This window comes from Gekko japonicus, unplaced genomic scaffold (genome assembly GCF_001447785.1).
Source record: "Gekko japonicus isolate JY-2015 unplaced genomic scaffold, Gekko_japonicus_V1.1 scaffold170, whole genome shotgun sequence".
NCBI lineage: Eukaryota > Metazoa > Chordata > Lepidosauria > Squamata > Gekkonidae > Gekko > Gekko japonicus.
In genome coordinates, this window is record NW_015160212.1 from 310,291 (window position 1) to 326,589 (window position 16,299).

General features: G+C 49.0%; 1 protein-coding gene across 1 annotated transcript in view; it reads right to left on the reverse strand.

Annotated features, from left to right (window-relative positions):
* LOC107109242 (alpha-2-macroglobulin-like protein 1) overlaps window positions 1-16,299 on the reverse strand; it is a 130,462-nt gene that overhangs the window by 52,853 nt on the left and 61,310 nt on the right. Inside the window, 7 exon segments of the mRNA XM_015409819.1 lie at window positions 75-140; window positions 2,665-2,819; window positions 3,359-3,362; window positions 5,594-5,770; window positions 9,687-9,832; window positions 12,433-12,496; window positions 15,864-16,097. Of these exon segments, the coding sequence (XP_015265305.1) occupies window positions 75-140; window positions 2,665-2,819; window positions 3,359-3,362; window positions 5,594-5,770; window positions 9,687-9,832; window positions 12,433-12,496; window positions 15,864-16,097 (846 nt within the window).

Consider the following 16,299-nt stretch of genomic DNA (forward strand, 5'->3'; position numbering starts at 1 on the left):
CAGACAAAAGGGGCCTCCATCGATCCCTCCACCCGATTCTCACCTTTGTCGCTTCTGAAAAGCATCTTCTCATACTGTGGGTGCTCACAGGAGACGGGCTTTTTAATATCGGTGTTGGTGAAAACTTTCATTCTCAGGAGCTGTGGGAAACCAGGAGAACAAAATCACAAGGGGTGGAAAAGGAATTAGCGACCGAAGAAGAGTCCCGCTTGGGTGGGTCCGTGGCAGAGCCCCTGCTTGGCATGCAGAGCGTCCCGGGTTCCACTCATTGGAGTGGCATCTCCCCTGGAAAGGACCAGGCAGCAGGAGGTGGTGGGAAAGCCTGGCACACCCTGAAGAACAGCTGCCGGCCAGAGGAGACACGGCTGCCCAGTGGTCTGACTCAGTACGCAGCAGCGCCGTGTGACCACAGTACGCCGGCCTTCGTGACCAGAGAAGCCATCGCAAGACACCTCGTTCTCCTGCCATCGTGCCAGCAGGCCCAGGGAACTGCACGGGACGTCCCACACATTGTGCTGTGAGCTTCCCTGGCAGGCGGGCCTCGTATCTGAAGCAGCAGGTTTAGATTACATGGAGAAAGGTATCGGCTGGATATTAGGAAACACTTTTTCACAGCCAGAGTGGTTCAAAGGTGGAATCCGCTGCCCAGGGAGGTGGTTGGCTCCCCTTCACTGGCAGCTTTCAGGAAGAGGCAGGATGAATATTTGTCAGAGGTGCTTTACGCTGGTTTTGCATTGGGCAAGGGGGTTGGACTAGATGGTCTGTGTGGCCCCTTCCAACTCCATGACTCTGTGATTCTATGATTCTATCCCTCCGTCTGCTGGGCGAACTGCAATGCGGCTTCAGCACTTTCCACAGCAGCCCTCCAGACAGGTCAAGGCACCCCTGAGGTGGGGCTTCCCTGGTCTCTCTCCCAGCGGGGATCACCGGCCAGGGAAGACCGAGGCCACTGCAGTTCTAAAACCACGCTGGAAACCAAACTGAAAGGGGTTTAGATCAGGGGTCCACAACATGGTGCCCGTGGGGATCGGGAGATCTGATTGGTTGTGCAGACTTCCTACAGCCTGGCTTTGGCAGCGGCTGCCACTACAACACAAGAATCTTCACTGTGTGACGGAAGATAAGCTGTGGCAGCCATTTTGTAGATGGCTCCGCCTCCAGCAGCAGACATTTTGTGACACCAGTTCTGTGGCTGTGCCCACCACGCCGTGTCAGAATTCCAAGGGGTGCCCACAGGCTCAAAAAGGCTAGGGACCCCTGGTCTAGATAATCCGTCTCATTACACACACACACACACACACACACACACACACAACTGACGGAGCACAGCGACCTGTGTGGTAGGCTCAGAGCGCTCTGCTCCCAGCGTCACTCCATCCATGCCACATCATGGCAGAGCTAAACGTAACTGGATGATTGTGTGGGAGGAGCCCCACAGAGGCCGTTTCCAGTGCCAGAAGAGCATTCTGGGTAACGTCTCCTTAGCTTCTGTGTTTCCACACCACTGGTCTAGGATAACAGGAGGGCGTGTACTCGTGTCATTCTGACTGCTACATCTCGGGGTTCTTGCTCTAGACAGGGCAGAGGGGACAAGGCAGTTAAAATGGAAAGGACAAAGGCCCAACACCCTTTGGCAAAAGGACCTGAAGGAGACGGAGGCACTCTGGCCTAGGAGAAAGGCACACCAGGGTCCGGAGATCTTTCCTGCCTTGGTTACCCAGCTTCGCCGCTTGGGAGTGCTACTTGACATAGCAGTCCCCTTGGAAAAGCTGGTGGCTGTGGTGGCCTGGAGAGCTTTTGCCCAGCTTCGGCTGGTGCATCAACTGCGTCTGATCCTGGGTCAGTCAGATCTAGCCACAGTGATCCCTGGCTTAGTTACATCTAGACTGGACTACTGCAACACACTCTTCAAGGGCTGCCCTTGGAGATGTCCGGAAGATGCAACTAATGCAGAACGCTACGGCTAGACTGGAGGCCAGGGCCAGCTATTGGGAGCTCGTGACCCCAAATACTACAGCTATTACACGGGCTACCGATCCGCTCCTGAGCCCAATTCATGGTGCTGGTCTTGTCCTTTAAGTAGAATCGACATGTGCAGGAACAGGATTGCCAAGTCCTACTTGGTTGCCAGTGGGGAGATTTGGGGGGCATTCCAGGAAGGGGCCGGGCAGTCGCATGGCAACGCTCTGGTCTGAGGGCAGAACTCTATGGTTTGAAGGCAAATTGACCTTAGTTGCCCTGGAACCAGAGCATCCCCCGCGACGTCGCCAACGTAATGACATCACTTCCAGGTGGCATCATCATGTTGGGGACGTCACGCAGGGACGTGGATATTTGGGGAGCTGGACTACCCCTGCCAGCCAGCTGGCTGGTGGAGGGCAGAAGCCCCCCAAACCAGGGGAGCCCCCTGCCTGAACCTGGAGACCCTACGCAGGAAGGAGAAACGGCTTCTTAAGGCCACATCTAGTTATCAGGATGCAGCAAAGACTAGGTGCTTTCCTGGGAGCGCGCCACATCAATCAGTGAAGGGAAGAGAGGAAACAGCCTTGCCTGGCTCACTAGGCAGGCACCAGAGAGAAGGGAGAGGCTTGTACTGAAGGCCGATAGTGAAGCACAGCTTGGACTTTCCAAATGGTCGGCCACCTTTAAGGAGACGCCACTCACCTTGAACAGACTGTAAACGTCTGCCTCGCTTTGATACCAGGGAGCCACCCGCAGGGACCGCTTGCTCCTTGGACTAGGGCCCGGGCGAAGGAGACATGGGTACGGCTCGAAGTCTTCCAAGTGGTAACTGAACCCTCTTCCAGAGACTGTTGTATCTTCTTCGCCATAGGAGAGATGGGATTCGTACAGCTGGAAAGAGAGACTGCTGAAATGGGACGCAGATAGAAAGCTCAGATTTCATGTCCCTGGCACACCCTGCGTGGATGGAGCTCTGAGACTTCTCCCACCTTGTGTATACATGTACCAGCCTCTCTGGTGCTGGGGCTCAGTGCTAGAGCCTCTGCTTGGCATGCAGAAGGTCCCAGGTTCAATCCCTGGCGTCTCCAGTTGAAAGGGCCAGGCAGGAGGTGATGTGAAAGACCTTGACCTGGGACTCTGGCTCAGTGGCAGAGCCTCTGCTTGGCATGCAGAAGGTCCCAGGTTCAATCCCCGGCATCTCCAGCTGAAAGGGCCAGGCAGGAGGTGATGAGAAAGACCTTGACCTGGGACTCTGGTTCAGTGGCAGAGCCTCTGTTCGGCATGCAGAAGGTCCCAGGTTCAATCCCCGGCATCTCCAGCTGAAAGGGCCAGGCAGGAGGAGATGAGAAAGACCTTGGCACGAGATGCTGGGGAATTGCTGACAGTCTGAGTAGACAATCCTGACCTTGATGGACCCAGGGTCTGATTCAGTATGAGGGAGCTTCAAATTTTTACACAGTCCCCCCCCCCCAGTAATAAGAAAGCAAGTATAAGTCTGGTTAATGCATGGGATCGATGGCACGGGGGAAGTCTAGGCTACTCTGATATTATGATTTATCATCATACAACCCAGCTAGTTAATCAAATGGATGTCACTGAAAGAGGACCCTTCTTGAACCCAAAGACTGACAACTTTACTTCATTTTTCTGACAAAGGGGACTTTGACTCTCAAAAGCTTATACTCCAAAAATCTTGTTGGTCTCTAAGCTGTCTCTAAGGTGCTACTGGACTCAAATCTAACTTTTCCAGTGAATCTCTATGACAGAATGTAATTGAAATGACAAACCCAACAGTAAAGGTAAAGGTAGAGGTTTCCCTTGCTCGAAAGCCAGTCGAATCCGACTCTAGGGGGCGGTGCTCACCTCCGTTTCTAAGCCAAAGAGCCAGCACTGTCCGAAGACGTTTCCATGGTCATGTGGCCGGCATGACTAGACGCCGAGGCACACAGAATGTTGTTACCTTTCCACCAAAGCGGGACCTCTTTAACTGCTTGCAGTTTCTTGCTTTTGAACTGCTAGGTTGGCAGGAGTTGGGTCCAGAGATGGGAGCTCACTCCATCATGCGGCACTCGGGTCTCAAGCTGCTGAGCTATAGATCTTCTGGTCTGCAGCTCAGCATCTTAACCTCTGAGCCACCGCAGCCCCTTAAACCAACGGCACCTGTCGCTAAACAGACTTTCTAAAATGTATAATATTAGGGAAAACTGTTGGTTTTGTGGGAATTATACCCTTTTCATACGTGGCGGGAGTGCTCACAAGCTGTAAGATACCAGAAAACAATAGTAGCAAGCAAGCATTTCAGCTGATACAGGCTGTACGACACTCGCATCCCAGAGCTGTAGTTCTTGTCTGTTTTCCATCTTCTCTACAATGACTAGTTCTATGTGCAATAACAACTGCTTGTATTAACTTTGCCAGACACTGGAAGAAAAGTTCTCTACCATTTAAAAAAGGGTGGTCAGAACAAATACATTTTATGTCTTGTGTGATCAAATTGATGGCTTATTTTAAAAGAAAGCCTTTTTTAAAATATCAGTATTTGGAGACAGATCATAAACCAGAGGGACAACTGGTAATTGAGCTAAATGTTTATATTCTACTCGTCTCACTGAATTGTGAGTTAAAATGTTGTATTTACAGTGTGCTTATCACATTGAATTCTTCGTCACACATGTATTTCATGTGTAATTATTAAAAAAGCTTAAATAAAAGAGGAAAGCCTTGGGAACCCCACAAGTCATGCTCAGAAGAAGAACAATGTTGTCTGGAGGCTCCTAAAAAGGGGGGAGAGGGCAAGCCATGTTCCACCCAGGGAAAAATCCACATGGTACCCTCTTCAGTGCATTTTCCATTTCTGCAAGTGTCCCTTTTTGAGATATGGTGACAAGAACTGCATGGAGTATTCCAAATAGGACCATACCATAGATCCATATAGGGGCACTACAGTATTGGCTGTTTCATAGGATCATAATTTCATCAAATGTTACTTTGACTTTTTCAACCGCTGCCACACATTGGGTTGACATTTACAGTGAACTTTCCACTGCAAACTCAAGACCTCTTTTCCTCTCAGTTCCGACCCGATTGGACCCCACCAGCACAACTTTGAATTTAGGGTTCTCCACCGCCGTGTGCCTTGCCTCCCATTTGCCCACACTGAATTTATTTTGCCATTTTGTTGCCTGCTCAGCCCGTTTAGAGGAACCCCCCGGTAGCTTTCGCTGTCTGCCATTGTTTTCTCCATCCTGAATTATTTGGTATTATCTGCCAACTGCTCACCCTCAATTCCAAATCATCTGCAAACAGATTAAATAGCACTGGTCCTAATGACTACCCTGGAGGGAGCCCCTGGCTCATTTCTCTCCGTTACAAGGACTCTGCTCATTTGTTCCTGTCCTCTGCCTCCTGTCATTTAACCATGATCACTAAGATAGCTAAGATTACTCAGGATTCTGTGGTGAAACACTTTGTCACAAGTCTTTTGGAAGTCCAGGTATATAATTTGTCATTTCTGAGTACTGCTGTTGCTAATGAGAAAAGGGCAGATGCCTTGGAATCCACCGAGCATCAAATAAAATCAGTAACACTTTGTCCGTGGTCAACAGACAGCGGCAGGAACTCATTCAGACACAATCGGAAGAATGGGCTTTCTCACCTCTTGTAGGTCCAGCATTGTATTTATCTCTGCCTTCCATATGACACTCTTGTCCAGAGCTCGGACAGAACACAGTGCCCCAGGGGCAGCTTCTACTCGTAGGCTGACCTCAGATCCTGGAAGATCCTCCTCCTTAGAGAAGCCCACCGATACCTGTAAATGCAGAAAGATGAGATGATGACGATCAGATGGGAAACTTGGGCCCATTATCCACTGGCAGCTTACTCCGGAGAATCTAAGCAGTCAATCCTTTAATCTTGATTTTGGAATTTGTGTGGCCACCCTCTGCACCATTCTTCCCCCCCCCCCCAGGTTTATTTGTTCTGTATTCTGTGTATGCATCCTGCAGCTACAACCAAAACCCGCAGTTTTTGCTCAATTGGGGTGGGAATATCACTTGTGACGATGAAGGGATTGGCGTCCAATCATAGAATCATAGAATGTTAAGAGTTGGCAGGGACCTTGCAGGTCATCTAGTCCAACCCCCTGCACTCTGCAGGAGCATAGCTGAAAGATAGCCCTACAACATACCCGAAAGATGGTCGTCCAGCCTCCGCTTGAAAACGCCCAGCGAAGGAGCATCTACCACCTCACGAGGCAGTCTGTTCCACTGCTCAACCACTCTTACAGTTAAGAAGTTTCTCCTGATATTTAGCCGGTATCGACTCCCTTGTAATTTCCACCCATTAGATCTAGTCTTGCAATCCGGAGCAAGAGAGAATAGATCTGCTCCATCTTCTACATGACAGCCCTTCAAATACTTGAAGACTGCAATCATGTCCCCTCTAAGACTTCTCTTTCCCAGGCTAAACATACCCAACTCTTTCAGCCTTTCCTTGTAAGACTTGGATTCCAACCCTCTCACCATCCTGGTTGCCCTCTTCTGGACACGCTCGAGCTTGTCAACATCCTTCCTAAAATGTGTTGCCCAAAACTGGACACAGTACTCCAGGTGGGGCCTGACCATAGCAGAATAGAGCAGAACTACCACCTCCCTTGATCTGGACATAATTCTTCTCTTAATGCATCCTAAGATTGCATTAGCTTTCTTCACAGCCACATCACACTGCAGGCTCATGTTTAGCTTGTGATCAACCAGAACACCCAGATCCCTTTCACATGTGCTGCTGTCAAGCCAAGTCCCTCCCATTCTATATCTATGCCTTTTATTTTTTTGTACCTAAGTGTAGGACTTCGCACTTCTCTCTATTGAAATTCATTTTATTTGTCTCCGCCCACTGTTCCAGCCTATCTAGATCATTTTGAATCCTGACTCTGTCTTCTTCAGAATTAGCAATCCCACCCAGCTTCGTGTCATCTGCAAATCTGATAAGCATCCCCTCTATGTCTTCCTCCAGGTCACTTATAAAAACATTGAACATTGAATGTTTGTTGTTGTTGTTTTAAGTGCCCTATTGCAGCTGCATAGCAAACGAAGCCCCTTCCATTTAAATCCTCATGGTTCAGTTCCTTGAATGAAACGGAGCACAGAGGAACGCTGCCAAAGTTTTAAAGAGCTTCCAGCAATCCACCAAACTACATTTTGGATTCTCTGCTGTGTTATCGATAGGCCACTGTGAAAAGCAGTGCCCGTGCCTTGGCCAGGCTCTCACCCGCCGCGCCTGGCTGTGCCTCCAAGTGGTGTGTGTCGTTGGCTGGCAGCGAGGCCAGGAAGAGGCCCAGTTGGCTCAGGTCGCTGGCTTGCAGTAGTACCTCACACACATGCACGTGACCTGCTCCGGGGATAAGCGGGGCGGTGGCCCCGAGGAAGAGGGAGAAGGCGCCCCCTCACCTTCCTCACTTCCTGGTCTCCCCCCCACGCGCGGCAAACCTAGTCTAGTGTAAATCTCATTATAGTACACTTATACCGCTTCTATTGCTTGTGGGGGGGGGAAGCTGCCAGGGGAGACTTTGGGAAGCAAGGCGGGCACCGCAGCGGCCCCTTCTCCCTCTCCCCCTGGGCCTCCCCACTTCTCCTGGTGGGGGCATCAGCGCAGAGTGAAACTGAATGGAAGTAACATGTAAAGAAAGACACACACTGGGATGGGAAGGGAAGCCCAAAGCTTTAAAAACTGTTTTCCCTTTAATGAGAGCAAGTTTGGTGTAGTGGTTAAGAGCATGGACTCTAATCTGGGAGAGCTGGGTTTGATTCCCCACTCCTCCACATGTGGCTGTTCTCTCAAGGGCAGTCCTTGAGAGAGCTCTCTGAGGAAAGGAGTTTGTAAGTTTGTTTCTCTTCTCCTCCCCACAACAGACACCCTGTGAGGTAGGTGAGGCTGAGAGAGCTCTTTTGAGAACTGCCCTTGAGAGAATAGCTCTGAGAGAACTTGTGACTGACCCAAGGTCATCCAGCCAGGTGCAAGTGGAGGAGTGGGGAATCAAACCCGGTTCTCCCAGATTAGAGTCTGCACTCCTAACCACGACGCCAAACTGGCTCACTGCATGCAGCATGAAGAGCCTGTGCAATAAGGATGGCTGGGCTGGTGGAGGGGAGGTGGGTGTGGAGAAGGCAGAGAAAGGTATCCAGATGGTGGGAAGGGACAAAAATGCCCCCCCTTCTAATGGCTGGGATGGGGTTGGGGGAGCTTCCTCTGCACTAGAGCGAGGATGCACCAGCAAAAGCAAAGGCGCGTGCAACATATCCAGGCAACCTTTCCACAAGGGCAAGACACGCCATTGTACACCAGTGAAGGGGGGAGAACCAGTTACATTCTTCAAAGAGGGCTACCCAAGAGTAAATACAGATTGAAGAACCTCCTATTTCAAAAATCACACCCAGGCTGCGATCACACGTGCCTTTAGATCTGACATAGGTGTGAATACCTGACAGATCTAAATGTAGTGGCCAGACAGCAACATCTGGGAAGCACCCCGCAGTTGCTGGCAACCCATGCTGCTCTGCCGCAGAAGTGGAATTAAAAGACACCGGGGAAAGTCCGGTAGTAAGCGGGTTCTGACAGGCCACGGACAGACTTTCCCCTGTCTGATTGCTCAGGCACGCTCTCAAGCCGCCAGGATGGTCTGATTGGGCCATTCTGGCTCAGTGCCGTTTCCCCCCCCCCCCTTGCAGTATGCACATCATCCCATACTCCGTAGGGGGCCCTCAGTACAGAGGTGCAATTCCTCGTTTATGCACATAGGAAACGGCCAAAAAAAACCCCGACTCACCCACAGTTGCGTCTGATCACACAGTGATGGGCTGCTCCTGCACCTACAAAGGGAGGTGTGATCTCGCAACTGCGTGTCAAATTCCTCTAGAGGAGATAACCTCGCTTCCCCTCTGCTTCAACTGGCACATGTGACTGCAGCCCCAGTGTGGAACTGACCGATCAGGAGTGGGAAGAAGGACCTCAATGTGGGGGGATGGAGTGGCCTCCAAGGGGCAGGAAAAGGGGCGGGGGGGGGGGATCCAAGGGAATAGATATGCTTTTGAGTCACCTTCAGTTTGGAAGTGAAGCAAGGGGAAAACCCTCACAAAACCACTCTCAGAAAAATTCAGGCGAACAGCTAATGGAAAGCGAACCGAGCACTGAAGTAGGGTTGCAGAATCCGGCATGCGGGGATGGTGAGACGTGTTGCACCCGCCGTTGCCACGACATGACGCTACGTGTCACTCTGGCAACAGGGCTCCAAACAGTCCCCTTGCCAGAGTGACGCATAGTGTCATGTCCTGATGACGGCGGTGCAATGCATCTCGCCGTCCCCGCGTGCTGGATTCTGCAAAGACATGCGGATCCCCCGCCGCGATTTGGCGAGATTTGGGAGCCCTACACTAAAGGGAGGGAAAACAATGCAGAATGTGGGGGGAAACCCCAACGGACATGCACAGTGAAAGCAATGGGAATGCAGAACGTCAAGGAAAAGCCAACAGACATGTGAGGCAAAGCACCAGTGCATAATAGGCCTTGAGAAGATAATGGACAATACGGGTGGCAGGGTGTGTGTGTGGAACTGAAGGGAAAAGAAGAATGGCAGTGTGACCTTCTTGGAAACAGGAAAAGGAGGAGCCATAGATATGCAGCGGAATGCAAGGTCCAGCCCACTTGGAGCTCCAAGATGATGCACCCACCTTATGCTGGAGACACTTCTCTATGGTGAACACGTCCACATCAGCTGACACCTCACCATCAGCAAACACGGCATACAGGAGAAGCCTGGCAGTGGGCGCCAGAGCCATGCTCGTGGACACAGAGAGGGAGAAGGTGCCCTTCAGTGCTGCAGGGAGAGGGCAGGATGGCCGGGAGGGAAAGACAGAAGTACGTACACCATGAAAAACAAATCTATGCTACCCCAGATCACTTATTTCTTAGTAGCTGGAAACCTAGAAATTGCTCTTCCCTCTCTTTTTCAGTTCTTTTATTCGCTGCTAAAACTGCAATAGCCTCATTCTGGAAAAGTACATTAATCCCAGATTTATCATTATGGCACAAGAAAACTATGGGACCGATACATTGTGGCAAAAATAACAACCTATCTTATCTCGATTCTCAAATTTCTTCATCCAACTTTGTTACAACTTGGTTTCCCCTTATGGAATACTCAGTAAAACGAGATGAAATTCCTCATGTGATTGATGATCTGTGTCTGTGACAACTATACAGTATTTCGGACACTCTTATCTTGATGAAATGGATGAATCAATATGCATTGTTTTAGATTTATATCTAATGTTCATCTCATTAATTTATGCTGTACTTCTGATGTTGTAATCCTCAATTTTGTTTTCTGCATCTGTATTGTGGCTTTGAAAATAGACAATAAAAAGTAAAGTAAGAAAAACACACACACACAAATATCTATGGGCCTTGCTCCTGCCTGATCATGATAAAGCGAAGCCTCAGAACCCAGCCCTTGCAGAGGTGTTCCAAATGCTAAGGGCTGGATTTGACCAACAGTGAGCATAACGAGTCCACGGAGATGGATCTTCCCTACTTAAGCTCCCCAACTGTCCCCAGCCCCAAACATCATGGCAGGGACCCTTCTAATCCAAAAACCACAATGAAGGAAGGAAGAGGGGGGTGAGGGTGGGGGAATCAGGCAGAATCCAGCTGGGAAGATCTGCCTCTGCACACCCCTTATCCTTACAGGTGGCGGGATGCAGCCCCATGTTTTGAAACTAAGTACTTTCGTTCCTGTCAAGGACAAATTGTTCCCCGAATATTTGGAGAGCTTTTAAAACGAATGTCCATCATCAACCCAGTATCACAATGGGGAGTCTAGGTAAATAGGGTTGCTAGCTCTTGATTGGCACACTCCTGGAGATTGGCGGATGGAGCCTGTGAAGGGTGGGATTCGGGAAATGGAGGGACCTCAGGGGGGATAACACTGCCAGGGAGTCCATCCTCCAAAGCAGCCCATTTCCTCCAGGGGAATTGATCTCTGCCGTCTGGGGATCAGTCGTCATTCCAGGAGACCCGCAGGCTCCACCTGGAGGCTGGCAACCCTACGGAGGAAGATGATGCGTGAACAGATGATACGTTTAAGGAAAGGCCAAGTACGGGAAAGGGGCAATAGGAGGAAGCATATATTAGAAATTGTTATGTTGGGTACAGTGTTCAGGAAAGAAAATCAAAATTAAAATATTGAGAATGTTGAGAATATTTTGAGAACGATATTGAGACGCCAATAAAGGACTCAAAACATGAAGCTGCTTACTGGTGGTTCCTTGGCGTTTCCGGAGATGGGTTGACTGGGTAAGTTAGACGTTTGATCAGAAGGGTGACTCCTAGGTGTGACAACCTCCAGGTGGGGCCTGGATATTTCCTGGAATTACATCTGAACGCCCCCCCCCCAGACTACAGAGATCAGTTCTTCTGGAGACAATGGCTGCTTTGGAGGGAGGGTTCTATGACATTGTACCGTGCTGAGTTCCTTCCCCTTCCAAACTTCAGCCACCATAGGCTCAGCCTCCAAAATCTCGAGGAATTTCCCGACCTGGAGCTGACAACTCTATCTACAGTCAACAGGCAGAAGGCCAGTGGGTAAGGCTTTACTGTTTTTATGTTTATTACGATCAGGGCTATTTTTCGGCAGGAACACAGTTCCAGCTGGCTTCAGAGCTGGCCACGCCCACTACAGCAAAAACCGTTGCGCCTGTGGCTACAGAGGGAAGGCCTGGAGAGCGACCCCCCCAGCAACTCCGAGGCGGGCAGGCCAAGGGGCCCCTGAAAGGATCAGGGAGGCATTTAAATGTCTCCTCGTGCCTTCCCCGGTCTGTCCAGAAGCCTTCAAAGCAAAAAGCCAATCCTTGTATTAAATCAGTCTCAATCAGGCATCCGATCACCAATGGAACATTTTCTCATATAGTCGGTGAGCCTTTGAAGGCTTCTGTACATTATGAGTACTTTATAAAGTTTGATTACGTTTTTGAAGAAGAGCCATCGAAATGAAGATTGAAATCTGGAGTCTTCGTCTTTGTACTACTTATTCCCCACCGGAACCCATCTTGGAACTGAGAACATCAGAGCACCAGCACTTTGTTGTACTATTGTTATGTTTTTATCTTGTTTTAATTGTTTTAATTATGGCTTTTGCCTCAATTGTTAGCCGCCCTGAGCCTTAGGGGAGGGCGGGATATAAATTTAATTCTAAATAAATAAATAAATATTCTGTACTACCTATGTACTTGTGCATTGCATGATGTATTTTGCTATCACTGACTACATGTGGTTTCTTGTTACTCCTTGTTAGTACAGTGTTATCTTGTTATATAAACGTTTTTCCTGCTGTTTATATTACTCGGGCACTCTTTGGTCTGTGTTATTTATGCAGTGTTTGTTTCTTGGATGATGGAACACCATGGTTCTCCGACTTACTTTCATCCTGGCCAACTGGCACCTTTTTCTGCCCACTGGAAAAAATCCTTCCCTTTGAGACAACCTGCAGGAAGAGGATATATTAGGCACGGAGCAGACAGACGGTTCCTTGGCACGTCAAACCCAGTTCTCCCAGATTAGAGTCCGCACACTTAACCACTACACCAAACTGGCTAAACAATAGCACACAAGGTAAACACATTAACCCTATAATGACTGAATTTAGACCTTGCAACACACACATTTCCAACACCTGGGACCCAAGAGTGTCCTGGCAAGTCTATATCCAGAATGAGCAATCCTTCCCCTCTTTTTGACTCTGTGATAGCCATGGGATCAAGCAAGGTAAATTCTGGGGCACACAAAGACCCAAAAAGCTGTCTTAGACTGGACTAGATCTTCCGTCTGTCATGCCCACCGTGCCACCCAACCCAGTGGACCCTGATCCCGAGGACTCTACACCTTCCTCCTCCAAGAAAGAGCTCCCTGCACCCCTGGACGTACGTTTTGCAGAGGATGAACACCGGCTGCCAGAAGGGTTCACACCTGGAGCCGCTCCTGCTGAGCGGAGCACCAGCTCCACACCCCTTGATTCCCCTCCACCCGTAGCTCATTTACGAGACCAAAGGAGAGCGGATTTGACAACCAGGCGTAGAGAAGCACGCATGCGTGGCATTTGAACAGTCTGGGAGGGGGAGAACAAGAGCACCTCAGCCCAATCCGGATCAGGCTCTGAAGCAGTTTAAATCTTTAAAAGGGTGGCAGTGTCCCCATGGCAGCCACAAGCATGCCGTTACGTCTAGTTCAGCCCTCAGACAGAGGTCTTTCACACGTCCTACTACTGGTTCTTTTTATCTGGAGATCCTGGGGATTGAACCTGGGACCTTCTGCATGCCAAACAGATGCTCTGCCACTGAGCTACGGCCTTTCTCTGTGCAGACAGCAGAGAACCACACCAATCGAATATGGGGAGAATTAAGCTTCTACTTAGTACGTGAAAAAATAAAACTTCACAAAGGGAGGAAATACTTAGCCCATAATGTCTATTTATAAGAACTGGACCAAGGGAACAGTAGCATAATCCCTTAAATGTATCCCTAACCCTTCACTTAGTTATAAGATGGAAAGAAAGACATAGTGATATCTTTGAGTTAAGAGAGTTTTCTTCCTTTTAACTTGTACCTATAGGGTGCGGGAAAACGTTTCTCCTCTTCGCCTTGAGACTTTTCCTTCCATCCTGTGAGCCACTAATGAATCTTGTCTTTCTTGATTCTCTGCCCTCAATATTTCACTTCTTTTTTAAACTAAACATTCAGCCTGATGAAGAGTTCTCTAGAGAGTTGCACATTGTTCTGTGATGCACACTATTCTGTTTTTTTCGGAACCTGTCTGTGGGCCAGCCCAAGTACTTGCAATAACAAGAAGAAGAAGAAGAAGAAGAAGAAGAAGTTCCCTAGAGAGTTGCAAGTTGTTTTGTGATGCACACTAGCTTGGTTTTTTTGAAATCTGATTGTGGGCCAGCCGAGGTACTTGCAACCTTGGACTAAATTTTGCAGACAAAAAGAAGGATGCCTCACTGGGAGGAGGATTAATCTCCAAACTAGACTTTGTTTATGAGGGCTGCAATACCCTTCATTCATTAGGTAATATTACCCGACTTGTCCTTCCTTCATTTTGGCTAGTGCCACACCTTAAATTGATCTCAAACTCTGTTTAACAGGAGGACCACCAAGTTCCATCTTACTGCATCTCATTTAACAGAAAGTCATATGGCAATCTGCCGCCTTTCACATCCACCAGGGACGAATATCATATGCTTTCTCTTCTGCTTTGTCCCAGAAACTCGAGGGCAATCTGAAATCTTCCTTGGTATCCAGCGACATCTAAACTCATCTAATTTGGTCTGCAGCAGAGCCAGCCTTCAATTCTAAGACTACAGTTGCAGAATTTTGGGCGTTGTCCTCATGCCTTGAAACAAGTTACTCCCCCTTTCTTTTTTGAGCGAAACACTCAGCCTGATGAACAGCTCAAGAGAACTCAAAAGTATTCATTCAAATGTGGCAGATGTTCACTTTGGATCAAGGTCAGGTCTAAAAAAGAGTAAGATTTTGAAGTCCTGACATGAATGTGAAGTCCTTGATTTGTGAAACAGAATGTTTGGTGATGTATTATTATTGTTGTCATCGTCGTAGTTATTGTTGTTGTTGTCATTGTCATCATTATTATCATCATAATTATTATTATATTATTAGATTTTTATACCACCCTCCTCACGAGGCGTGTAACAGTGTAATAGTATATAATATAGTGTAATAGTATATCTAGTGTTTTTCCTTTTTCGTTGGGGATAGAATTTAATTTCCTCTCCCCACATTAAAAAAAGAACTAAAAAGTACAATGCACACTGTTTTGTGATATTTTTGTCAGTCCTAATAAAAGTTCTTGTACAACTTTTCAGAATCTGTCTCCTTAAACTAAAGAATTCCATCCCCCTTATTCCGAAGGAATATTCTCTTTCTACCTGTTGTATTTTCAAGGGTGAATTCTAGTAAGACCGATTTCACACAAGAGCTGCACCACGGTCGCGCCTCCCTTTGCCCCGCTTCTATTGGTGAATTTCTCACTCGAAGCCACACGGCTGCATTTTGGCCCACGGCATCGCCCGATTTTCCCCACGGTTTCGTGATCCTCTTTTTTGACAGCTGCTTCCACCGGGGGGAGGGGAGCTGGAAAAGGAGCCCCCTTCATAGCAGCAGCGGAAAGGGGAATGGTATCCATGTACACCTGCTCCTGCACTGCTCCCTGTGGCCACTACATCCCCGCTCCTCCCCTCTCCACCTGCTGCCCCTGCACACAAAGCACAGACAACAACCGTGGCTGCGGCATGAAGCCCCCACCAGCAGCCCAGGAACCTGCACTCCCCCCCCCCTTCATTTCCATTTTCCTCAGCAGAGGAGGGTGGTGGTGGGGAACATACAGAAACAAGGTGGCCCACACCATTTTAAATGTACAGCGGCAACAAAGGGAGCATCCACACCCATTCCCATTTGAAGCAGAAAACAACCAGTTTGTTGAGCTCCTGATGGATAAAGCTAAAGGTTTCCCTTGTTCGAAAGCTAATCACATCCGACTCTCGGGGATGGTGCTCATCTCTGTTTCCAAGTCAAAGACTTTTTCCTCGGTCATGTGGCCAGCATGACTAAACGCTGAGACACACGGAACGCTGTTACCTTCCCACCGAAGCAGTACCTATTTATCTACTTGCAGTTTCTTGCTTTCGAACTGCTAGGCTGGCAGGAGCTGGGGCCAGAGACAGGAGCTCACTCCGTCACGCGGCACTCAGGTCTCAAACTGCCAAACTACCGACCTTCCAGTCTGCAGCTCAGCGTCTTAACCTCCGAGCCACTGCGGTCCTCCTGATGGATACTCACCAAATAATAGAAATCCATGTGGTCAGCCTCGGGGTCCAGTTCTTTCCGATCGATCATATAGTCCACCAGTACTTCCTGCTCCGTTCCACAGGGCAGCTCTTCCTCTATGTGCTGGATCTCGAGGAAGCTGTTACTCTCCGAGTAAAAGGGCTTCAGCCAGTTGAAGGCTTCCATGCGGGTCCTCATAACACTGGCCTCATCCCCTTGGGTTGCATTGTCAAGGAAATGTCTACCCTGAGGAACAAAAGTCACAGCAGGTGTAAGAATGCCTCAGTAGATCGAGGGCTGTTTTGGAATGCTGTGTAAAATCATTCTGCTGGGAAGCACTGGGAGCATCTCAGGTGGGAAAAGACATGGGAATCCGGCCCCCGGGAGGGGGGGCCGGGAATAAGCCTTTCCTGCACTTCTTACCCTTCGGGCTGCCATCCTCAGGTAG